This window comes from Aedes aegypti, chromosome 3, assembly GCF_002204515.2.
Source record: "Aedes aegypti strain LVP_AGWG chromosome 3, AaegL5.0 Primary Assembly, whole genome shotgun sequence".
Classification (NCBI taxonomy): domain Eukaryota; kingdom Metazoa; phylum Arthropoda; class Insecta; order Diptera; family Culicidae; genus Aedes; species Aedes aegypti.
In genome coordinates this window covers 299,692,024-299,719,064 of record NC_035109.1, presented here as the reverse complement: position 1 = coordinate 299,719,064, position 27,041 = coordinate 299,692,024, and the positions used below count along the sequence as shown (strand labels likewise).

Here is a 27,041-nt window from a genome sequence, read left to right as displayed (position 1 = left end):
TTTTTGAAGTTTGTTCAATTTTGGTAGAAAACCTTGCTTCTAACATACATCATTAGCGCGGTGGTACTTGCGAGATTAATCAGATGACAACCATGTGAACTCAAGAGCGGTCGCGCTCTCTGTCATCACCGGTATCTTCACGCTTGTGGTGTGTTTTAAAAGCGAGAATTTTTCATGAAGCGTGTACTAAGTACACGATGCGACCATTCTTGTATTAATTCTATGTATAGATATGTGGGATCTGATCACAGCCCTGTATTGCAATATTAGCTAAAATACAGTGCTGTATAAATCGTCACTGATGACCCAACATAATTAAAGTTATTTTCACATTCAATTTTACAATTTGCCCATAAAAACGGAAGGATAGCAACCACTGGTTACACTTTTTGTCAATTAAAAAAATGGTTTAAATCCAAGCTATACATAAAATGGCAAAAATAAAATGACGCTAAATTAGAAGTGCACAGGTTCATAATTGGGCTACGCCTCTGCAATAATGTAATGTTTAAATATACAGGAAAGGAATAATGTAATGTTTAAATATACACTAAACTATTATTGTTCAAGCTTTGAATATTCTTTGGATCATCAATCTAGAATAATTTGCCTGATGACATAGCATCATCAGCCGATCAAGTACTCATAGGCCGAATCGAAAACAACGCGGAACCACAATATACTTAAGGTACCGTGGGGCAAGTGGGTAATGGAATTCGCATAGTTGAGATTCTTCAAATTCTAGAGACTTTAAATTGAAACAAATGAGGTCGTGTATATTTTTTAGCTTGACTCCCACCAAATATAAGCAGCATGCTGAAATTGATTTTTATGAAAAATTGAAGAAAAAAATACAGAAAAAGTTTTTGAAAAATGTCTCCTTACTTTTCACTTGCCCCAAAAGTGGGGCAAGTGAAAAGTTTACTGTTTTGAATAATAAATTCAAAAACAAACAGTTACATTCACGATTTCTATTAGCTTTAACATTTGTTAAGGCTTCCCAATGAACAATAACATAAGTAACATGTAAACAAAGAAAATGTTATTCTATTCACTTGAATTTTCTTCTGTTCAGTTATGTTAGTTGAAATGATTCTACACCATTATAACTGCAACATTTCCAATGCTAGTTCTTACATTATAGGACAGCAATTGCATTTCTGCTCTGTAAAATTTCCACCACTCGTTATTTGTTTTTGAGAAAGTCGGATATGACGTCGGATAACTCTTCGGGAGAAATCAAACGGAATCCTTCAATAACGTATTTAGAATCTTTTTTATGTGGATAGACCTATACCCCATTTTTATGTTTTGAACTAGCTTTACATAGACATTCCACGAGATTTCCGCGTGTTTTCTAATATTGCAACTTTTCAGTCAACGTCTTCCTTTTAATTGGCTGCCCGAAGTAGACATATTAATATTGTAATGTTTTGCAACATCTTTTAGCGAAGTTCCATGATTTCTAATAGCTTTTAACGCTTGAGTATAGAGTTTCTTGAATTATCAGCACGTTATGTTTTTCTATGATAATTGCGAACCATGCTACATAAAGAGAAAACACAAATTCAATCTCTAATGATAAACTTTTCACTTGCCCCACCTGATAAGAAAATTGACGGTCTTTAAATTGAGTTATTTTTAGGTCTACGTCGAATTAATTCTAAAACTTTTTTTATTGCAGTTTGAAACTGTCACAGAGGACAACTAAGAAGCGGTACAGGAAATTATTTTCCGCAACTTTTTTCCACTGAAAATATTAAAATAAGATTGTACGTCGCCAACTTGTTACGGAGTAACAGTTGACAGGTTAACAATTGTTTGCTCTATTATGCAATAATGGCTGAAACATCTCAGAAATCTCTTACCTATCGTAATGTTCTCAATGGCTTCAAAGGTTTACGCATGAGTTTAGAACGTTAATTCACATGTTCAGTAAAATATATCAATTGTTTTCACTTACCCCATTTACCCACTTGCCCCGCGGTACCTTACTTTACTTTTGCTGGCTCTACGTCCTTCAAGACATGACCTGCGCCACAATGTTACGCCAAATAACTCGGTCCATGGCTGCTAACCTCCAATTTCTCGATCGCCCCACACTTTCAAGATCCTGCTCCACTTGGTCAAACCACCTAGCTCGTTGCACTCCCCTTCGTCTTGTACCGGCCGGATATGAGGTGAACACCATTTTTGCGGAATTGTTGTCCGGCATTCTCACAACGTGTTCCGCCCATCGTACCCTTCCAGCTTTGGTGACTTTCTGGACACTGGGTTCACCGTATAGTTGCGCAAGCTCGTGGTTCATTCTTCTCCTCCATACGCCGTTCTCACATACTCCGCCGAAGATCGTCCTAAGCACACATCGTTCAAAAACTCCTAGCGCTTGCAGGTCCTCTTCGAGCATTGTCCATGTCTCATGCCCGTAGAGGACTACCGGTCTTATCAGCGTCTTGTACATGGTACACTTAGTACGGAAATCAAGTTTACCAGACCGCAAGGTCTTGTGGAGTCCGTAGTAAGCACGACTTCCAGCAATGATACGTCTTCGAATTTCTCTGCTGCAGTTGTTATCCGACGTTATCAATGATCCGAGGTAGATAAATTCGTCCACCACCTCGAACTCTTCCCCGTCGATCATCACGCGTCTGCCAATGCGAGCTCTATCACGCTCGGTTCCTCCAGCCAGCAGATATTTTGTCTTCGACGTATTTACCTTCAATCCAACCCGATCTGCTTCACGTTTCAGCCTGGTATACTGCTCAGCGCCCACCAGGAACGTTCTTCCGGCAATGTCCACGTCGGAACAGATGAACTGGCTGAATTTATTGAAGATCGTGCCCCGCATGTTGAAGCACGCCCGTTTCATAACACCATCTAGCGCAATATTGAACAGGATGCAGGAAAGACCATCGCCTTGTCGAAGTTCTTTGCGTGTTTCAAACGGGTCCGATAATGCCACACAGCACTGTACACTATCCATTGAGTTTCTTGTAGAACTTACTTGTTTCTTGAGAACGATAAAGCTGCTCCATCTCTTCGCACTTCAACTCTTCCAGGCGGCGCTTTTTATCCCGGAATAGATGGGTTTGCTATCTTCGCTTCTGTTTGTATCGTTCCACGTTTTGACGGGTGCCTCGCTGCAGCATCATCGCCCGCGCTGCATTCTTCTCGTCCAAAACCGTCTGACACTCCTCGTCGAACCATCCGTTCCGTCGATTTCCTTCCACGAACTCAATGGCACCTTCCGCTGCGTTGTTAATGGCTGCATTGAGACTACTCCAGCAGTCCTCAAGAGGAGCTTCGGTGAGCTCTCCCTCTTCCGGCAACGCTGCTTCAAGGCTTTGCGCGTAATCGGGTAGCTTGAGTCGTTCCAGATTGTACCGTGGCGGGCGTCGGTACCGAATGTTGTTCACAACAGAGAGTCGTTGGCGCACTTTAACCGTCACTAGCACGGTATACTCAACAAGGTAGGCTATTCCCACGTGTAAACAACGGTTTTCAATCAAAACATGTGTCGTCATTCCTATCGTCAAGCATGAGGCTTACAGCACAGACAAACAGACTTAACACTTTGAACAAATCTCGATCAAAATCATAGTCACGAGGACATGTACGCCCAATGCTAAAATCAGCGTGTTTGGCCGATGGGCCAACAGATGGCGGTAGTGTGTAAACGTCAAACACGAACAAAAACGAAGCGAGCGCTGCGGGTGGCGGATTTACCACCTAACATATTTTTGAATCGACCGTTAAAAAGGTGGTCGATGGACAATGATGAGAGTGTGACGTCTGTTTGTCTGTGCTTACAGGATAGTAAAAGAGAGCAAGCCTTGCTTTCTTTTGCACTCGTTCGAGTTTGCGATAGGAATGACGTCACTGCCAAATGTCATTTTTCGGAGTATAATACCTTGCTTCTTTTTACCGTGGTCACTAGGTAGTGGTCCGAATCGATGTTTGCGCCGCGGTAAGTTCTGAGGTCGATAATGTCCGAAAAGTGTCTTCCATCAATCAAAACGTGGTCGATTTGCGATTCAGTCTGTTGGGGTGATCTCCAGGTGTACCGATACGGAAGGCTGTGCTGGATGGCCATGTTTTTGGAGGGGCGAAATCTATCAGTCTAAGGCCGTTTTCGTTCGTAAGCTGGTGAGCGCTGAACTTCCCTATAATCGGTCTAAATTCCACCTCCTGGCCAACCTGAGCGTTGAGATCTCCGATAACGATTTTGACATCATGGCTTGGGCTGCCGTCGTATTCACGTTCCAGCTGCGCGTAGAAAGCGTCTTTATCTGTCATCGTCACTTGCTAGGTGAGGGCTGTGCACGTTGATTATGCTGATAGGTATTGAAGAAACGGCCTTTGATCATCAACTTGTACATTCTGTTGTCAATTGGCCACCACCCAATCACGCGCCTTTGCATTTCGCCCATCACGATAAAAGCTGTGCCCAGCTCATGTCTGTTGCCGCAGCTCTGGTAGATGGTATAATCATCCCTATACGTATGTACCGTCGACCAGAAATTGAGATACTTACAGTTCCATGATCCGAGTTTCCAATCGTTAACCAGTTTTCGATGCCTGGGTCTATGCCGATTGTTCCTGTACGAATTTACATTGTATGACCACAAATGGGGTCTATTTTATACCTACAGGTACTCGAAGTACCAATGGTACGCCTAATCCAGTCATTTACCACCCCTTCTAACAGTATTATGTGGTGATATTTCCATCAAATAGGGAAAATGTCATAATTCGTAGGAAAAATGTCATAATTCGTCATAATTGTCCCCTAGATGTAGAATTCAAATTATTATAGGTATAAATTGATAGAGGGATTTGGGAGAACAGAGGTACTTTCTAGAATGTAATGCTTCTGTTAATTCTTTAAAATTTGTATTTAAGGCAAAATCATGTGAAATAATCGAAGTAAAACTAAAATAGTCATAATGTTTTTTTAAATACGAGGAAAATAAATATTAAAATTTCATATAAGCTTACCTATGTGGGCTGTGATACTTCACGGCGGCAATTCAAAGCTCTGGAAAAGGAACTACAAGCAAAATGAAATTAGTCTCTAATACATAATGGAATAGCATTTGACATATATAGGTCTAAAATTCTCATGATAGTGGTGCAATAGTATAGTACTTTCCGTGAACCGAGTGTCAGTTTTCCCGAAACAATACACAAACAATCTGTATTCACACTTACTTTCGTATTCCAATTTCATTGGCCTTGGCAGCGTTCATCATACGGTGCAATTTCATGTGGCGATCCAGTACGTCCTCATTAGGGAATTGCTTGGCGCAAATCGAGCAATCATATTTGTCTTTCTCCTGCCTATCGCCGTCATCATCATCCGAGTCGTCCAGATCGATAACCTCCTCGTTGCCCAGTCCAAGCAACGGATCGGCTCCATCTGATCCTTGCATTCCAACCGGCATCGAGTTAGAGTCCTCGCTCAATGTCCCTTTGAGAATCGATTCTGGTTTGACAATTACAAAATCGCCATTAGTAGCGGCCTTCGAAGACGTAGCAGTTTGCTTTCGCTGGCCACGACACGAGTGGTTGCTCAACTCAAGGGCGTTTTCGCATAGTTCTGGACACGTGCTGCACTGGACCACGTTCTTGTCTTTGTGCACGTACTGTAGATGGAGCAGTAGCGTTTGTTGGCGCGTTAGCTGCTTGCCGCATAATCTGCATATGAGTTCCTCGGGCAAAGGATCTTCGTCGGTGTGTTCATCATGATGGCACTCCAGCTGCAGGTAAGATTCAAAATTTGAATCACATTCATTACACTGTGTCAGCTCAATTGGACTGTGCGTTTTCATGTGCATCTCCAGACTTGAGTTGTACAGGAACCCAACCCCACAGAAGCTACATTTGCTTTGATGGTCGTTAGGAGAGCTTGTAGCACTGCGAGAACTTTCTGATTTCTCTGGATCCTCTTCCGGCCTCGGTGGTTCGTAGTCATCGTCTTCCTCCTCAGATTCCTCCTGTTGTGCGGCTAGGGCTGTGGGAGGCCTGATTTGGAAGAGACAAGAAATGCAATGATACGGTTAGCATTTGTACAACTTTGATTTTTTAATGTTGATATGACATGATTGTTGGTTTTAGAAATAAAAAAAAAAATGGAATGCCTATATTTCTATTTGCTGCATAGAGCCTCTGCCATATGATGGAAGAATATAACAATTACCCAAAAGTAATGTTCATGTTTTTTTTTGTTTTTTACAAATGGGAAATCTGAAAACAGAGCCCCTGAGAAGGTAACTCAGGGAGTGAACTGATGTCGCACAAACGACTATCTACTAAAACCAGCCCATGCACTGTACATGAACAGTTCTCGCTGCATTGCTCAAGTGGTGTACAGAGTGCACCGACATTACCATTGGCCTCAGACCCTCATCTCCTCAGAACCACCATACGGTATTTCTTCGTGTCTTCACATGTAGCAGAAGTAGCCTAGACAAACTGCTTCTCCTACCCGACTCAAACAATGTTACAAGGGACCAGCCTCGGCAGGGCTAATCCTCTGCAGTCAACTCTTGGTTGGAAGTAGCCTGCTATCCTCAATGTACAATTTATCGAACTCCAAACATTATAAAGTCAAAAACGACGCCGACCATGTCCTTACGGTGAATGGGGAAGGGAAGGATTGTTAGTGTGACATCAATTTTTATCAGAAAGTACATCTTAATTGTTGTCAAAGCAAGGAGTCTTCTATTAATCGTTGAAAAAGTGTATAGTAAGTCCACACTTATAGTGACAAACTACAACAAGGCTTTTTCATTACAAAAATAGAAGCGAATGGACAAAACCCATAAAAATAACACTTCTATCGATGTCAAAAAAAGTGTATATTGTAATGTAACGTGTAAACATTTAAAATAATAGCATGAAACGAGCTCACCAATTGATCTTCCATCCTAGACTGAACAGCCACAAACCACTTTCAGCTTCGAAACCAAACACAAAAAACTTGGATTTGGACTTTACGAAGCACTCTTTTTTAATCATGATATTTCTATGTCTCAAAGCATCAAATTCTACACATTTTTCTATTTTAGGCATGCCTTAAGATCGATGGCTTCAGTTAATTACAGAACTCAGCTCCGTGATGATTGTAAGGTAGAATTATGGTTATCTAACTGAGAGCCATTAAAACTGATGCAAAGCTTCCCATTTTCTGAGATTGTTAAGGTGGCCCACATAATCAGTTAGGCTGAGATTAGGTTAAGCTAATGATTCCAAATCATAAAAGGATGAAAACGTAATGGTAGTAACTAGGAAACTACAGAGGAGTTATTGCCCTTTCTGCTGCATCTAATATTCTGAAGATGATTGTGAGCAATGTTATTTTGTAGCAACCCAAGGACTATGTTTACCCTGATTAACATGATTTTATGCTTGAACACCGGATGATGTCGAACCTGCTTGACTTCTCAGAGATTTATCCTGTACAATGAGCACTTCCACAGTTATTAACTGAGAGCTTTCTTTGCCAAAGTTGCCATTTTCGCATTCGTATATCGTGTGGCAGGTACGATTATACTCTATGCCCAGGGAAGTCAAGGAAATTTTCATTACGAAAAGATCCTGGACCGACCGGGAATTGAACCCAGACACCTTCAGCATGGCTTTGCTTTGTAGCCGCGGACTCTAACCACTCGGCTAAGGAAGGCCCCTCCACGACACCTATCTAGTCATAATAACTAAGCGAACCGTCCACATTGAGAATGATCGAGTGAGAAGAAGTTGCGAAAACTGTGATAAGCCAAGTCAAATTTTGAAGGTTACAGAAAAAGTGCTTTTCCACAAACATACTCACACTTTCAAGGCGTTCACCCTGGTGCCAGCCACGTATCCAATTTCTTTGAGCTTCAGCATCAGCTCCCGCCGCTTGGTTTTGATACGATGTTTCTTCGCCAGGTGAAGCTTCAGGTGGCCCCACTTGCCATACTTTTCTCCGCACACGTAGCAGTACAGGATGTCGGTGTAGCAACGATGAACTTCGCCCTTGCGCGTCAGAATGTCGCACCGTTTGCACTCTTCGGTGAAATCACTCTGCTGATGGTACTTGTGAGTTGCCTGAAATATAGGTATATACATAACAATGGAGTGGTGCTTGTACGCCACGAAATGGCTTCAGATCAATGGAGTAATCAGGTAATATATGGGAGACTAGATTTTCAAACTTTTTTTGAATTTTGAAGAAAAACATCGAAATCTGTCAAAGTTACAAATCCTTAATGTAGAAGGGTGTGGAAATGGAGTCAAAAGAAGTTCCGTCTGGACGTAGGCTTTTTTCTAAGCAAACCTTTGACCATACTTACTAAATGCATTTCGTATCCAGGTCGTGAGTTGTATTCCTTTCGGCAAAATTTGCACTTGAAGCGTTTCTTCATGGTGGCAATCTTTTGCGTTTTCTTCTTTTTCTCGATAACGAAGGGCTTCGGAGAGAAAGCGGGTTTGGGTGGAGTCGGTGGTACCTTCGGAGGTCTACCACGGGGTCTGCTAGGTTTATGGACTTGTACCTCCATTTCTTCTTTTTGTGGCATCAGGAGGTCCTCCGGGTCATCGGCACCCATGTCGAAACGATTGTAATTACTAGCGCTCGGAATTACTTGAGGAGCATAGCCAACAGTATGATGAGATTGATCGTTATGCGCGCCATCTTGCGCCATTCCGTAGCACTTTTGATAGCGATGAATCAAAATTTGTGTGTTTGTGACGCAAGTATCTCGGAAGAAGTGAATCTCCAGCAGTCTCGATTTACAGTCAACACATATCATAGTGGAAATGCCATCGTGTTCGTTTATATTCACGCTAGTAAACTGTTGAAATATTTCTGCTAATCTATCATCGAAAGCGGACACAAGATTGGTTTTATCAGTGCTCAAACAGGAACGGCAAATATGCAAAAACTCTTCTATTGGACTTGGTTGCATGTGTGCAGGGTATCCAGGCATTTCGTGATTATCCTCGCCGTTACGTTGGACCATTTCCTCTAGCAAAGACTCATCGTCGTCGTCATCTACCGGTGCTGGCTGCTCTTCTTGCATCATGAACGAGTCGTTGTCGGGAAACTCGTGAGTGTAGTGTGCCGGATTGTGACCTGATATTACCGGGACATTCCGGCTCGGCATTACATTTTCCTTTAGCATAGCAGTTCTTCCCATAGAAATTACATCGTCATAATTGAGTAGATCTTTTGCTAGCTGAAAATATAAGCAATTGTGTTAGGATGCGTTCTTTAAAAAGCAGTGTTGTCTGAGTTGGCAGGATCACAAATTGGTCAAGCTCAATTTATTTTGAATAAAATAGTTTGAAAGAATTACCTAAACTTTTATAAAACTATATCTTAGGGTTGGTAGCGACAGAGTGTCTCAAAAATATGAACTTTATTGGCCTCATGCTTGAAAAAAGACACCAAACAGGAACCAATAAGAAACCTTAAGGAAACCAAAAGAACAAAACTAATTTAAACAGGTACCAGGAGGTAGGAGTTCTCATTTAAAATAATAAATTAGTAAATTTATCACATGGCTGCAAACTTATGTTTTTGCCACATATACATGTAAAATCAAAATGTTTTGAACAAAAACACGTTTTTTTTCATACCATCAATCGCATAACATTTCTCGTAATTCGATTTTTCATAGCAACAATCTACAGGTGTTTCAATCGTAATCTTGAGTTTTGGTGGGAAAAAGTTTTAAAATGATAGCAATCAACATCAACTTTCAAATTGTGTTCTAACTGTTTAACAATTTTTGAACATCACAAATATCTTCTTCTTATTGGCATTAACGTCCCCACTGGAACAGAGCCTGCTTCTCAGCTTAGTGTTCTTATGAGCACTTCCTCAGTTAAAGCTAAGCTAAGAGCTTTCTATGCCAAAGTTGCCATTTTCGCATTCGTATATCGTGTGGCAGGTACGATTATACTATATACCTAGGGAAGTCAAGGAAATTTCCAATACGAAAAGATCCTGGACCGACCGGGAATTGAACCCAGACACCTTCAGCATGACTTTGCTTTGTAGCCGCGGACTCTAACCACTCGGCTAAGGAAGGCCTCATCACCAGGCTTCTTCCTTTTTCTTGACTTATCCTCTTTCTCCCCCTTTCAATGATCAACTACAAAAGAGAAGCGATTTTACCCACACACACAAACTGAGCGTACGAGCTCTGCGGGATGAAGAGTTTACACGTTTGTGTTTACTTATTTTCATTCCCACAGTGGTAAAGAGTTTGTTTTGACAACCTCACTGCTTAAAAGAGAAAGAGATTATTTTCTCCCTTTCTCAGTTAGAGGCAGAGCATTTTTTCCCATTTCTCAGTTCGGGGAAAAGCATTTCCAGACAGCTCTTAGTTGTCTCTTTGTAGCTCTTTGCCCAAAAGGGCAAAGAGGAAAGCGAAATCATGCTCTTGCGTTGACGGAGAAACCTGGAAGGGAGAAACCAATACAAAATTTCTGTACGTCATAGTGAGCCGGGATTCCGCTGTAATGAACTGTCACTGTGAGCCCAGATCTCAAACATTGGACTAACATGGAAAGAGCGCGTAACTGATTAAAACACATTTTCGCATTTCATCAAAAGTGACAAAAATCGAATGAAAATCAATTCATGCACTTAATGCTAGTAATGTCACGTGAGCACCTTTCAATCTAATTGAATATAAAGCATTGAAAAACGCATCATTTTACTTTTTTGCAATGAAAATGAATATTTAGTGCATAGAAAACTGTGGCCCTTTTTGCATGTTTGACAGGAAAGATCGAAAATACACAACAAAAGAAAACTAGCGTTTTTCCCCAAGCCTGCCTTGATTGTAGTTGGCAAGCTGGAGTTATCTTGCAGTTCAAACAAACGTTGTTCTATATTTCGTGTGTAGTATCTGTGCCTCCCTCCCAGGGAGAAACCAACCTCAGTTCATCCCAAAAGCAATGATGATGTATTTGCAGAGCATCGCAGTAAGCTAGAGCTGTCAAATGGAAGATGTGCGTTTGGATAGAACAACGTTTCTCTCCACTCTCTCAGCCACGGATTATTCAACCAACATCGAATGCTGACTCATAATTGTTGTGAGCGTACGAGGTCGCTCCATCTATCAGATCAAGATGAGCAAAATAAAGCCTGCCCATCACAAATATGTTGCATTTGGATTGTTTTTCTTTGGTTTAACATGTATGTAACATTCTGTTAGTAAAATATTTCACTAGTTTGAAAAAAATCGGAGAAATTTGGCACTGGTATAGTATAGTATAGACAAGGTATAGTAACACAATTGGTACGCAGCTTGCGCATGGTGATTACCAACAGTATGCTTCCAAGAACAACCAGAAGAAGGCGAATCCACTAGGAAAACATGTAAAAAAATAAGGATCGATTGCTTAAAATGATTTGACAAGATGTGCATTGGAAGTTTATATAAATAAATAATAATTCATGAAAATCACTGAAATATTCTATTTCAAAGTCTACACTGTCACAGTTAAATTGGCGTAAACATTATTCTAAGTGAATAACGTTTAAGAAAAATCCCACACCTATTAGCATTAACATAAAAGATTGTCTTGGAAAAACTGGACTTATCGTTGGGAAATCTGCTAAAGTAACTACTAGAGATATCAGTGGAAGAAATAGAGAAAAAACTCTGAGAAGTCCTGGGAAACGTTGCAGAGTAATGCCTGCAGAAATAACTGAAAGTAATGGCGTCGGATACTCAGAAAAATCTATAGAGGAATTTATGGACAAATTCCTGGTAGAAATTTTAGTGGTTTTATAACGCAGATTGCTGCTTGAATTAAAATAGTGACCAAGACACATGCTGCCAGCCCTAGGATGAGATTCAAATCAACTTACATCGAAATGCAATTCACAAACGGCCAACACGTTGTTCATGTTTGCCTCAATGGCATTCTCCAGCATCCCAATTTGGAGCAGCCACTTGCGTCGCTCGTTTGGATTTCGTGGGACGGAAAAGAATAACAGCGATGGGTTTTCCTCCTTCGTCATTCCGCAGCCCCGAACCGCACAGTTAATGTCTATGTCATCGTCATCCTGAATGGCTCCTGGAAAACAAGAAAAAGATTCTATATAAGCTTTGGGGTTTGTATATGCAATGCCTAGCCGAGAATGTCCGTAAATGTTATATTACTCCACAATACCATATGTGCTCTATGCTCAACCTTGTTATCTCCACAACTTTTTGTGGACTGATCAACAAAGGCTTGGCCATTTAAAAACTCCATTCAAAAAAAAGTCTTACAAATCTTGCCTTGCTAATTATTTCCACTGGGGTGCTCACTTTGTCCTGCCTACACTTTTAGGGATGCTGGACTGCATGACGACCGTGTTGACAGGGCGAAGGCCAGTAGTAATAGCGGGTGACTTCAATGCCTGGGCCGTGGAATGGGGAAGCCGCATCACGAACCAGCGAGGTCAAATCCTGCTAGAGGCACTGGCCGTGCTAGATGTCGATCTGGCTAATGTTGGTACCAAAAGTACCTTCAGCCGAAACGGAGCGGAGTCGATTATCGACGTTACTTTTTGTAGTCCTGGCCTAACGAGTAGTTCGAACTGGAGGGTAGACAATGCCTACACTCACAGCGACCACCTGGCGGTTCGCTACAGTATCGACTACAACAACAGCAGGCAGCGCGTAGAGGAAGCGGCTAGGTCACGGACAAGCCCTCGTAGGTGGAAGACCTCGTACTTCAATGACGAAGTACTTAGAAAGGCGCTCCGCCGTGAGCGTAACCTACTCGGCCTAAGCGGGGACGAACTGGTAGCGGTGCTTTCGCGTGCGTGCGATGCGACCATGCCTAGGAAAGTCCACCCTAGAAATGGGAGACCACCGACGTACTGGTGGACTCAAGCAATTGCGAACCTGCGCCGTGCCTGCCTACGGGCCAGGAGGCGGATGTAGCGAGCACGTACCGAGCAGGAGCGTGAAGAACGACGGGCGGTGTTCACCGCTGCCAACGTCGCGCTGAAGTCCGAGATAAGGGCGAGCAAAAAGGCCTGCTTTGAGAGACTCTGTCAGAGCGCCAACGCGAACCCGTGGGGTGATGCCTACAGGATCGTTATGGCGAAGACAAGAGGTGCAATTGCTCCTACGGAGCAATCTCCACAGATGCTGGAGGGGATCATCGAGGGGCTCTTTCCGCGCCACAACCCTAGCCCATGGCCTCCTTTTGTAGGACAGCCGGGGATTGGGGCTGGCGATGAGGATAGAGTAACCGATGAGGAACTTGTAGGGATTGCAAAATCCCTAAGCATGGGGAAGGCACCAGGTCCGGACGGAGTTCCAAACCTGGCCCTCAAAGTCGCAATCTTGGAGGCTCCCGGTATGTTCAGATCTGCTATGCAGATATGCCTGGACGAGGGAGTATTTCCAGATGCGTGGAAGAGGCAGAGCCTGGTACTATTGCCAAAGGCGGGGAAACCACCTGGTGACCCGTCGGCGTATAGACCAATATGCTTGATTGACACGGCGGGGAAGGTGCTCGAGAAGATCATCCTCAACAGACTGTTGAGGTACACTGAGAGTGTAAATGGTCTCTCAAGCAACCAGTTCGGCTTCCGGAAAGGGAAGTCCACCGTAGACGCTATTCTGACGGTTAAGAAAACCGCTGAGATAGCACTCCAGCGTAAGAGGAGGGGGATTCGCTACTGCGCAGTAGTGACTCTGGATGTAAGGAACGCATTTAATAGTGCCAGTTGGGCGGCTATTGCCGATGCGCTCCTGCGTCTGGGGATACCCGAGTACCTGTACAAGATTCTCGGAAGTTACTTCCAGAATCGGGTATTAGTCTATGACACAGAGGTGGGTCGGAAGTGCTTTCACATAACCTCGGGAGTCCCGCAAGGTTCCATCCTGGGCCCGGTGTTATGGAATGTCATGTACGACGAGGTGTTGAGATTAAAATTCCCGGCGGGTGTGGTCATCGTTGGCTTTGCCGACGATATTACGCTGGAGGTCTACGGTGAATCGATCGAAGAAGTGGAATTGACTGCAGCCCACTCGATCGCAATTATGGAGGAGTGGATGAGCTCCAGGAAACTGGAATTGGCTCACCACAAAACTGAGGCGGTTGTTGTCAACAACCGAAAGTCGGTGCAGCAAGCGGTGATCAGTGTAGGCGACTGCACGATCACTTCGAAGCGCTCCGTCAAACACTTGGGGGTGATGATCGACGACAAGCTTACCTTCGGTAGCCATGTCGATTATGCCTGCAAGAGAGCCTCCACAGCTATTATGGCACTGTCCCGGATGATGTCCAATAGCTCTGCGGTGTACGCCAGCAAGCGAAAGCTTCTGGCCAGTGTCGCCTCGTCCATACTGAGGTATGGTGGCCCGGCTTGGGGCACGGCCTTAAGTACCAAGAGCTACCGTAGCAAGCTAGAGAGTACTTATAGGCTAATGTGCCTGAGGGTTGCGAGCGCGTACCGTACCGTGTCACACGATGCACTCTGCGTCATCACCGGTATGGTGCCTATTGGTATCCTTATCATGGAAGACATAGAGTGCTTCGAAATGCGCGGCACAAGAGGCATACGCAGGACTGCCAGACTGGCCTCCATGGTCAAATGGCAGCGTGCGTGGGACAGTTCCACCAAGGGAGTGTGGACTCACAGGTTGATTCCGAGGTTAGATATCTGGGTCAATAGGCGCCATGGGGAACTAACATTCCACCTGACACAGGTCCTTTCGGGCCATGGTTGCTTTAGACAGTATCTACACCGTTTCGGTCATGCGGGTTCTCCCGAATGTCCAGTTTGTGCAGGTTTAGAGGAAACGGCGGAACACGTTTTGTTCGTGTGCCCGCGTTTCCGCACAATGCGTGACCGCATGTTAGCCACATGCGGTCGGGACACGACTCCGGACAATTTGGTCCAGAGGATGTGTGAAGACGAGTTTGGCTGGAATGCCGTTTCATCGGCTATCACCCACATCGTCTCGGAACTGCAAAGGAGGTGGCGAGTGGACTCGAGGAGTGGCTAGTGCAGACGCTAAACAACAGGTGGTCCAAGAGTTCGCAGTCGGCTACGTAGGTCATACCGGTGCCCTACGGTCGAAATCGACCCTTACAGCGATTAAGTGGCCGCGGGGAGAACATCCTGGTAGCGCTGCTGTCGTAGCGCCGGCCTACTGGGTTGGTACGAGCCTCTGGTTGTTCGGGGCAGGTGGAGGCCCCTTCGTCAGCAATCCCAGCTGGTGCTAGCTGATAGGGCCTGAGCCTTCAGTAGGTCAAATTGCGAAGCCCGCAGTATCAGTTCTTGATACCTGCGGTGCAGCTGGGCGCGGGCGTAGTGGTCGACCCTGCCCGCTTTCAGCGGACAACGGGAGATGAGGACCACCTGGGAAGCTGGCAAAGCGCCAGCATGCTACCTTGGTGGACCCCCCTAAGCGTGTCATCGATGTTCGTTGCTGCATGGCTACGCAGCTAACCTGGAGGATGCGATGTGCAATAGCCCCTCTCCGGAGCAATGCCTTCTTGGTGGTCCCGGAGAGACGAAGGGTTTGGCGGCAATGGAAATGGTTTAGTGGGTCGGGGGTGTAGTCCTGTTTACTGCTTGCATGTAGTAAATGGTCCCTAACCCCACACGGCGTCTGTTGAGCAGATTATCCCCCCATTGCATAGAAAAAAAAAAAAAAAAAACACTTTTAGGGATAAGACATGCTTCGACAAAAGTAATATTTTACAATGTCAAATCGAATTTCTGATAATTTCATTTCTTAGTACGCAATAAGCATAAGCATAGGCCTTTTCATGTGACATATCCGTCTATGCATTTGTTTACATCGGTGGAAGACCGGTGCTAACACGAGGCTGTCATTTCCATAGAAGAACTGTCAATGGGCTTCCCGATCAGCTGATTTGGAACGTCATGTGAAAAGGCCCATTGATGACCGTACAATTCGTGGTTGCTACTTGGCCAGAATAATCAAAGTTGCACAAGAAACTTGATTGATGCAGCTGGGGAGTTGCTTTCCATCGTCAATGTACACCTTTGAGAACTCCAAACATTAAAAAGTCAATAACGACGCCGGCCTCGCCCTTACGAGCATCTGGGGAGAGAACGATTGTTAGTGTGACATCCATTGTTACTATCAGAGACCGAGATCACCTCTACATCTCAAATCTTGTTGTGGGAAGGAATTTTGTTAGTGGGGAGGGATCATAGCTGCATGATCAGGTTTCACCTTGGCAAGCGATGCGATTCATGCAACCTCAGTTCAAAAAATCACCTATCAATACTCTAAAGACAACGTGAACATATGGTAAGTCGACACTTTTAAAGGTTATTTTTTAAAATGGTAAAAACCAGTTAAAAGGAAAGATATGGGGTTTTTAATGCTAATGTACAAGAATCTATTTTGACACTTACAATGACGAACTGTTCATATTTTGTTTAATCAATTCATTTAAGTAACATTCCCACCGTTGTCATGCTAAAAATACGTTTCAAGCATGGGAAATTTCACTCACTCACCCGAACGTCACCGATAACGAATAGCAAAATATCTGCTGCTACCGAACATTCAGTGATAGCTGACCCGTACTGGGTGGAGTGTAGCATGAAAGCGTCGAAACCGATTGTGTAAAAGCGAGAATCGGAAAGAACACGGAGAGAAGTGAATACCAATAGTTGCCATTCATCCACAGAACTGTCAAAAATTTCTTACTGATAAGTTGCCTTGCCGTTTTATTAGCTAAATTAAATACTCAACTTAACCTTTCAGTTATATCCACATTCTATCACCATCAGGGCACTGGTGATGGAATAACCAGCATCATATTGATGGTATACAGAATGATCAGAGTTATATCGCGTCGGCCTGTCGAAATCGTCATAGTGACAGCAAGCAACTCTGTATCGAGTTAGAGAACCATACTAAATTTGGCTTTCAAGGTTACCTCGATAATCCCTAGGATCGTAGTTGCACTGGTTTCATGTTCTGTAACTCGATACCTCTTTAACTTGCTGGTCACTTCAATTCCGAGTTATTGGAGTTAATATTGATTCAGCCTACATGTAGAGCGTATGCTGATACTTTTTTACCTATTTACCAACTGATTTTCATTAACTCGCGATCGTTAGATGAATTAGCCCAGACCCATTGAAATTTGTACACGTACAAATTTCAATGGGTCTGGGTCATTCGGCATATAGACATTTGACCTAAGGCTATTTGGCATAACGCCGTTTGGCATAACGATTATAAGGCATAACCGTTTTTAATCAAGACGCGTCATCTTTTGAAGGGAAATGATTTTGGTATGCCAAATAGACACTATGCCAAATAACCGTTATGCCAAACAACCTTATGTCAAATAGCCCGCTCCCGTTTTCAGTAAGATCTACTTCGCTTTAATTCAAATACACTACTTGAAATATAACAAAAGAATAATTCAAACACACTACTTCAGGGTGGCCACCAAGTTTTCATTTTGTAAATTTCCGCTTTTTTCCCGGTTTTCCCGGTATATTTTCCAAAATTTTCCCGGTTTTTAATTATGCTAATACATCGGGGGGCCTTCCTTAGCCGAGTGGTTAGAGTCCGCGGCTACAAAGCAAAGCCATGCTGAAGGTGTCTGGGTTCGATTCCCAGTTGGTCCAGGATCTTTTCGTAATGGAAATTTCCTTGACTTCCCTGGGCACAGAGTATAATCGTACCTGCCACACGATATACGAATGCGAAAATGGCAACTTTGGCAAAGAAAGCTCTCAGTTAATAACTGTGGAAGTGCTCATAAGAGCACTAAGCTGGGTAGCAGGCTTTGTCCCAGTGAGGACGTAAATGCCAAGAAGAAGAAGAAGAAGAAAAAGAAGACACATCATATCTTTGACACGTTTGATTCACTTCGGCAGGGGTTTGTTTTAATTGTTTTAAATGCTATTAAAACCATATTTACCTATAATATGCCCCTTGATTTGATTATAAAACGAAGCAAAACTTCGAATTTTAAAGTTTACAGATCTAGAGAACCTGACAACCGTTCCCGTTGAAAATTTGATCGATTGGTTGCTGGAGATGGTATATAAATTTACAGCTCAGAGCCAAACAGCGCTCCCTAGAATAGTGCTCTTGAAAATTTGAGGTTTGGCTTCGTTTTATGATCATCTTAAGTGCATTTCACTAACGAGTTACAGAAAATTTGATCGACTAAAGCCCAGTGTTGCCTTTTTTATGGAGTGTTCAGCTGGAGCTGCATGACAGCTTCTTTGTCTGTGCTGGACCCCGTAGTGCAAATTTTTACCTCTACTTTTGCCAATATTTAGACGGAATAGGCTATGTTGCCCAAATAGCCGTAGCGGTAAACGCGCAGCTATTCAGCAAGACCAAGCTGAGGGTCGTGGGTTCGAATCCCACCGGTCGAGGATCTTTTCGGGTTGGAAATTTTCTCGACTTCCCAGGGCATAGAGTATCTTCGTACCTGCCACACGACATACGCATGCAAAAATGGTCATTGGCATAGTAAGCTCTCAGTTAATAACTGTGGAAGTGCTCATAAGAACACTAAGCTGAGAAGCAGGCTCTGTTCCAGTGGGGACGTAACGCCAGAAAAGAAGAAGGCTATGTTGCCCGCTTTAACACTATTTTGTTTGAATATTGTGCAGAAGTAGTTTTATTAAATTGTTTTTGCTTCAGTTTCCCTCCCGTAGTCATGTTTGTATAGTCAGCCTTTAGTTCTGAGCAATTCGCTCTAACGAAGGTACGAAGGAATAAAAAAAAACAGAGGTGTTACCAAGAGGAGCCAAAAAATGAAAATTTAATTCAACATTTACAGCTCAGAAAATACTCATTTTTGAAGACTTGCTTTCCAATTTATTATACGTCCAATCTTATTTTTATTTGAGTTCTGAGAACTGAAGCTTCTCTTTCACGTTTTTTATCCCATTCACCTCCTCGCACAATTTATAAGTTTCTAAAAAATCTTTGGCGTTTAGGCATGGATTGTAATTTGTAAATGGAATTTTTCATTTATCGCTAAGGAGTAATGTAGCAAAATACTCACTTACTAGAACAGAAGTTTCACGAGTTCACATTTTATTTGCAACAGCATATTTGTGTGAGTAAATGTGCGAAGAAATTGGAGTATTCCAATCAGAGTCAAATAATGTCAAGGAAAATTTATTTTTACACTTTCTATTGGAGATTTAACTTTGAAAAGCATTGGCAACTACAGTAATCGAACATCAGAATGATAAAGTCAGGTCCATTTTTTTTAAAGCGCGATGAAATTTACAAATTTCGAATATCATTTGAATTGATATTCATTGACATTTGAAGGCCCTGATGCCAATATCGTTTGAAAATTGGCATTAAAAACTAAACACATTTTTGGTTTCAAAGATAACTTTGGAAGTTGTGCTTAGAAAAGGACACAAACTGTCTATAAATTGCAGTGTACATCACTTTGAGTTTATAGTTTTAAACAAGGTGATTAAAGTATTTTAGAAAGATCGTTATGCAAATATAATTTGGCCATCCACGGCAAAATCAAATGGAAGTGGCCAAATTATATACGCGTATCGCACTGCCCATAATACATAAAACACCCGAATAATCCTCCATCGAATTATTTTAGTGTTGTTTTGTCCATATTGGAAGTATTATACTTCTGGTAAAGATAAATACAAAAAAAAGGTATCTCATGTATAAGAAAGTCCTCAGCCTTCAGTTTTTAGCTCCGGTGCGCCGCGCCGTTTTCAGAGAATTGCCAAGGGCGCCATGATCTAAGAAAGTTTGGGAACCTCTGCGGCAAGGTATAGGAAGTGAAATTTCAATTGCTTATAAAACATTAATTACAATAGCAATTTAAGTTCTTTTAAGTACATGTTGATAGACTATTGATGGGCTACATTATAGAAACATTATTTTGATATTATATTTTTTCCTCAATAGTATACGGATTCTATAGCTTATCATAAATCTAAACCCGTACACTTAACGGAATTTAATTAAATTTAGTTTTGAATTTTTTAGAATCATTTGAAAATTGATTCCTATGCTTTGCCATGTAAAGAAATCGGAGCTTCACGCATAGGGTCAACTGTGGTAATTGCCTCCGTCATCGCGAATTGGATTTTTGTTTACGCATGGAGAAGCGACATGAAAATATATGTTATCAATTAATGCACTTCTTGGAAATAACATACAGAGCTATTTTGTAGTAGTCTATGTTCGGTGGCCACCCTGCTACTTGAAAAAAAAAATACTTGAAATAGAACTGTTCTAGATTAAGAGAAAATATAAAGGGACACAGTATCCCCGGGTTTAAGCCCAATGAGCTACAGTACAGGTGGAGAAGATCATGATTTGCAACCAAAAAAGTGGTGACGTCACTATTTGATTGCAAGCACGAGTAGATATGGGATATTTGAATCAAATTGAATGTAAAATAAAAAATTGTGATAAGTACCTTGAAATTTGATTCGAACTAGATGATTTTTGATTATTGTATTTATCGTTGAACTATTTCCACCCAGTAGACATAAAAATAATTGAAATAATTATATATTTAATCAAGGTTTGTCTAGTACGAAATAGGGTATTCCATCTGTATGAATAATTAATGTATAGTTTTTGATGACGCTCTAGAACTATTAGTAACCATGTGTGTAGCTTGTTGTTTCTGAGCAGATGTATAGGTTAACACGTTATTAAACTTATTAAACAACACTGTGGTGAAGCAATGCTCAGAAACAATAAGCTACATACTTGGTTGCTATTGAGTTTTTTCTTAATTATGCGAGAATATACCTTTGAATATTTGTTAAGGCCGCACGGGACGTCATCATAATCACCCTATCCCCCTATCCATTTCAAGAAGCAAATCCCAAGAACCACTCCATTGCTTCCACAAAGTTTCGATGATAATTGTTAGAGTGAGACGAAAGATAGGGAAAGTAACACGGTGTCACTTTAAAACGGTTTTGATGGCAAATCAATTTCCAGTTCAGTTTGAAAATTTGTGTGAATTCAATTTTTAGAGTTCTATGCTGCCCATAAAGGCATAACTGTCCCACATGGAAAAAGTAGGCATTGAAAAAATAGGGCTTAAAGTTTAAAGTTTGACTTTTAATACAAATGTTCATTATTTTCTAGTACATTTATGCGTGGCATATTCATTTAGCGTGCTCATTTTGCTTCTAATATTCAGCAAAAAAAAAACTTGAACAAAATTTAAGTTTTGCAGTTGCTATTTTGGTTGAAATTGAAAGTTCATATACATACTGTTATGCCTTTATTTTTCAATATGGGACTGCACCAGCTTCATATTCTTCCACAACATTTAGGTTCGATTCCCGCCACATGCCGTGAGGAATGTTATTCGACTGTGCCACTGAGCGTTGCAAGCTAGTTCGTTGTCTAGTGTGGTGCTTCCTTCAAAGGGTGGAAGCATTAACGTGTCATTTTCACAGCAGCACCTGTCAACGATTTCCGAATTGAAGCATTGAACATAAAATCGTCAGATGTGAAATTCTGGGAGCATACATAAAGCGATGTACCCGGATCTTTTATGGGTCCACATAATTTCACCCATCTCGATCGCTTGTTAGGATCTTTAAGGAAACTTTTGCAAATATCACTGTTCTTCGCTTCCTGTGTCGTTATCTTGCGCATATTGACTGCACACTGCACGTTAAAATAGACATTTTAACGCTCGGATAGAAAAACTAAAATAATGTATAAATTATCGTGTACCTCCGTTGGCGTTTTTTTTCGTTTTTAATCCGTATAAGCCTGAGTGAAAGCAAAAATGCTAAAACCCTCACCACTCAGCGAATACTAAACAGATTCAAATAATATTTTGTCAGTATACTGGCTCACATATCTAGTTTCTAAAAGTGGCCAGAGGATTTCGGAAATGTTCATGTGGCCGGAGTTATTCTGGTGGGTCACTGGGTCAGGTCGGGTGAAAAGGGTGTCGTGGTTTCGTGCCCCTGTAGGTAGGCAAATTTCAAGTCACAGATAATTTCCAGAATCATCTATAGTGTGGCCACTATACCAAGGAGTTTTAAGTAAAACGCATCAGTGTAAAACTTTTGAGAAATGATTGATTTAGATAACCTTATGTATTGCATTTGTTTAATCTTTCAAATAATCATTCTCGTGTCCCCGGGCGCCTCAAATTTACGAAAAAGTGGTTAAGATTATGGCAATGCTTTTCAGTGAACTGCTATGTTTGATCTCTACTTCAAGAGAATTGAAACGGTTTAAAATCCATCAAATCTATAGCCGGTTTTTCCGGGCATTAAGACCGAGTAGCCACATCTGGTACTCTCTAAACGGTGAAAAACTCTTTATTTGGGATGTTGATTATCAGATCCTAATGATTTAAGCAAATTAAAATTATTGCCATTACAAATAAATAAAGTTAGCTTGTCATGTCCCAAAAAATCGCCCTTTTTTACCCGACTAGATCAAATGACCCACCGGAATAACTCCAGCCACAGGAATATTCCCGAGTTCCTCTGGCCACTTTTAAAAACTACATTATGTGAGCCAGTATACTGACAAAATATTATTTGAATCCGTTACGTATTCGCTAAGCGGTGAGGGTTTTAGTATTTTTGCTTTCACTCAGGCCTATACGGATTAATTTGTAATTTATTCATTCATTTAACGTAAGCCTGTTGGTTACAAAAAAAAAATACAATTTTAGCGTTACGTAATAAATGAATTAGGCAGCATCCACTCCATTTCTATAACTCGATGTCTTCACTAGTCGATGGCACGTGAGGAAAATTTCCTTCAAGAACTCAATATCTATCTAAAAATCCTTTTTGTACAGGGAAACAAGGACCACTTCTGGTTTGGAAGTGTATAAAGACTTGTAAGATGTAATGAAAGTTAAATAAAATGAAAATAAAAATATTGATTTCTAATAAAATAAAAAAGACCTCTCAATCATTTTGAAAAAAAAAAACCTTTCAAATATAATTTTTCAAAATGCTATCAACAAAATATTATTGCATTCTTACAAAAGTCAATGAAAGTATTGATTTTTTTTGTGTCGGTAACACGAACCTCTATAATTCTATAAGTCCCTTGAAAATCGAGTTATGGAGAATCGAATGTACTATACAGAGTGCGCTACACAACCGATTTTCTTAAAAAAAAACACACGTTAAACATAATGAAGGCAAGTAAGGCTGCGAACCGTTTCACCAATTTGTTTAACTTTAGTTAAAAATTGTCATTTCGATAGTTATTTTCCCCTCAAGTTGTTAAATTAAACTGTCAAGTTCAACCATGCTTATTTTTAACCGGAGGGGAAAATCTATCGAACTGACAAATTTTGAGGTGAAGATGAATCGAAGTCAAACTTCAAAATTTCAAGAGCATAAATCTGGAAAATTAAACATCCTGTTTAAGGCTAAGTAGCCCGTCAGTCGTTCAGCAGCCATGTTGATTTTGCAGCTCGCAATTTCAAAATGATGAAACTCAGTCAACATAAATAATATTGATTTATAAAAGTACCTCTACTTGCGCTTACATGCAGAAAGTATGCTGAATACTTTTTCAGCTATGTCAGTGCAAAACCAAGTAATTTTCTTTAATTCCAAATCATGAGACGAATTAGCCACAATCAACGATGCTCAGTACAAATTTCAATGACGGCCTACTTCGCCTTCATTGAAATTTGTACGCGTCGTTGATGATTGTTACCTATTCATGTCATAATTTTGAATTGAAGAAAATCAGTTTTTTATTGCACTGGCGCTTCTAAAAAAAGTGTCAGCATACTTTCAGCATGTCAGCGCATATAGTAATACTTTTTCGGATCATTATGAACTATGGAGACTGAGTTTTTTCACTTTGAAATGCAATGTCAATATGGCTGCCTAAATGAATGACGGGCTACTTAGCCTTAAGCTGAAAACTTAATCTATTGGTCACTAGCTGGTGATGACCAATCAATTAAGTTTTCAGTTAAAAAGGTTGTTCAGTTCTATAGATTTGTGTTCTTGAAAATTTGAAGTTTGGCTCCGATTCATTCACATCTTAACTGCTAAGTATACTGTTCCACTCAAGAAAATTAAAAACATTTCTTGTCCGAATTAAGCAATTTTATACAGAGAGCTATTATTAAGAAATTATTTCTTTTCAACTGCGAACTGCAATCAAAGAAAACTGATTTTTTTAGCATTTCTGACGAGTAATTTTCCATGAATCGAAATAGGTGTTTAGTTTTCTGCTCATATAACTCTGCTGAAATAAATTCAAAGAACAGACTGAACGCAAATCTAATACTTTTTCATTATTCCTAAGATGAAAATAAATAAATAAAAAAAAGGTATGATTGTCAAATAATAGGTGACATCCACGGCTTTCATTATCGGTCAAAGTGAATATATTTATTGATAGTACCGTGCGAATATGAAACTGTGTCAAGCTTTGGGGCTCAATTACTAAAAGATTGTTTCATCGCAAACCGAAGAAACAAAATGCCTAAAAATAACTTCCCACTTTTCCAAATTCAATCAATAAAGTTAAAAACTTACCGCCGTCCACCACAGCCCCTGCCGCTCCGGAAGATTGTCGCCGAGCGATGGCGTCCACGTCGGACAAATCCCTATCCAGCAGCAGCGTCGGAACCCAACTGATCGAAAATTGGTCCCCGGCCCGTGCCGGACGGCCACCGACAAAGTGCCGGCTGCAAACGACCGCGTAATCGTAGTTTATCTCGTTACCTCGCCCTGCTGCTTCGATCCACCGCTGGCGACGGATTTCATTGTGCTGCGGAAACCGGTGAAAGGAAACGGCGGCCTTCCCGTACTTGGACGGGCAGCTACGTATGCAGCAGTACATGGTTTCCACGGGGGAATTACTCCGCCACTGTTTTGCACTTTTTTCAGCCCTCTGGATTCACTTTAAATGCAGAAAAACTAGAAAAATTACGAAGAGGAAATTTTGTCGACAAATTTTCCGTCATTGAGGAAAAACAGGTAAACAAAAGCGTCAAAAGTGCACTCGGGCACTACCACAAGCAAACGAGTGTTGTTTGACGCATCATCAGCACTGGGAGGTTGGGGTTAAGTGTGTGAATTTGACTGACTATGGTGAAATATTTCATTAGATTTTAAAAATGATTCTGGAACTCGATTTGAAAAGGTCGAATTTGATATTTTTGACTATCTGAGATAACTCTCCACGAAATCCAATTCCTATTTCAAGCAAATAGTTAAAAAGTACACAATATACGTATTGAGACACAAAACGAAATTCCTTCCAGTGAATCATAGAACAAAATCACAAACATACACTCATTTTTTTTCTATTTACCAGCATAAGAAAGTTTTCCGGGCCTTCCTAAGCCGAATGGTTAGAGTCCGCTGCTGCAAAGCAAAGCCATGCTGAAGGTATCTGGGTTCGATTCCCGGTCGGGGCAGGAACTTTACGTAATGGAAATGTCCCTGCCTTCCCTGGGCATAGAGTATCATCGTATCTGCCTCATGATATACGAATGCGAAAATGGCAACTCTGACGAAGAATGCTCTGAGTTAATAACTGTGAAAGTGCTCATTGAACACTAAGCTGAGTAGCAGTATTTGTCCCAGTGAGGACGTAGGGTGATCAAAGTATTTTGGACAGACCGTTACGCGTATATAATTTGGAAATTTACAGCAAAATCAAATGGAAGCGGCCAAATTATATACACCCTAGTGCCAATATGAAGATGAAGAAAAAAGTTTTCTGTCGATCTTGATTGAAGCGACAAAATTATATACACGTTACGCTCTGTCCGAAATACATAAAATACACTAGAGCCAATATGAAGATCAAGAAGAAAGTTTTCCGTCGATCTAAGATTGCTTGTTGTTTACCTACACACTTAGAATAATATGCCGAATCTAGGCTTTCGAAAACCGAGATCCGCAAAGCCGAGCGCCCGGTTATCATCTCGATTAAATAGATGTAACTGATTAACTCGGTTTGTGTGAGAGGTGCTAGTTTCTGTGTTTAACTGAAAATCTTGGCATCACATAAACTGAAATCTCAGAAAAAATGAAAAACAATCATTATTAATATTAAGATTATTTAATTTAGTTTCATTTATATTTTTGAGTAGTGGTATCTATGAAGCTACTCATAAATCATAAACGGATATGTTTGTAATCGTCTCTTTGGGATTTTCCTAAGTATCCCATGTTTGCTTATCGACAGAAAATGCACCTGTCGGGTTTAGACATTAACTGCTAAGTTGAGTTTACTACATTCTCGGTAGTAATCGCTATATGTGGAACACGAGTGGGACATGTTTGTGTCATTTTCCTTTCTACACCTTTCGAACATACTATAAACAACGCATTGCTATGAATAAAGGTAGCATTTACTACAAAGCTACTGGTAGTTAGCTTCAGAGGTTGCTACACATGCTTTGAGATTGCGGAATTGAATGGAATAATTTACTTTTGAGTAAAAATCATGGGAAAACGATATGAGTTTTGATATTTCGGAAGGTATTTTGAGTTTTGCTTAGGAATTCTGAGGTTACGAAAACATTCGCCCCGCCAATGCTGAGATTCTGGTAAGATTACCGGCAGTAGCAATTTGTAATATCCGTGTGAATTCTGGCATTACGATAATTATGTTATTTTCTAGGAATTTTAGGATGTCGGTAGGAATTCAGATACAGTCGACTCTCCACATCTCGATGTTCTACATCTCGATATCTCTCCCTATGTCGATGATTACTTCGGTCCCTACATTCTGCATACGATTTCTTTCTCCATATCTCGATATCCTCCTTATCTCGATATCTCCATATCTCGATGTGTTCCTGTTGATTTCATGTTCCCAATTGTCTCTCCATATGTCGATATGAACATAATCAAAGGTTACTAGACCAGATTTAAGAGGTTCAGAACAATTTGAAAACTCGAAATGAAGTTTGTTTGTTTATTATTTTCCTAGTCACGGAATGATTTTCAATCTAGTGTTCATTAAATTAATCTTCTTTGTCTCGATCTCTCCCTATCTCGATGGTCCCTTCGATATCGAGATGTG

General features: G+C 41.2%; 1 protein-coding gene across 1 annotated transcript; it reads right to left on the bottom strand.

Annotated features, from left to right (window-relative positions):
- Window positions 1–4,915: 4,915 nt before the first annotated feature.
- LOC5568709 (zinc finger and SCAN domain-containing protein 2) lies at window positions 4,916–25,001 on the bottom strand. The gene is made up of 6 exons (XM_021849981.1): window positions 24,536–25,001; window positions 11,873–12,081; window positions 8,337–9,221; window positions 7,832–8,091; window positions 5,212–6,024; window positions 4,916–5,050 (listed from the first exon to the last, which is right to left on the bottom strand). The coding sequence occupies exons 1-6, from the start codon at window positions 24,840–24,842 to the stop codon at window positions 4,999–5,001; spliced, it is 2,526 nt and encodes an 841-aa protein (XP_021705673.1). The 5' UTR covers window positions 24,843–25,001; the 3' UTR covers window positions 4,916–4,998.
- Window positions 25,002–27,041: the final 2,040 nt, after the last annotated feature.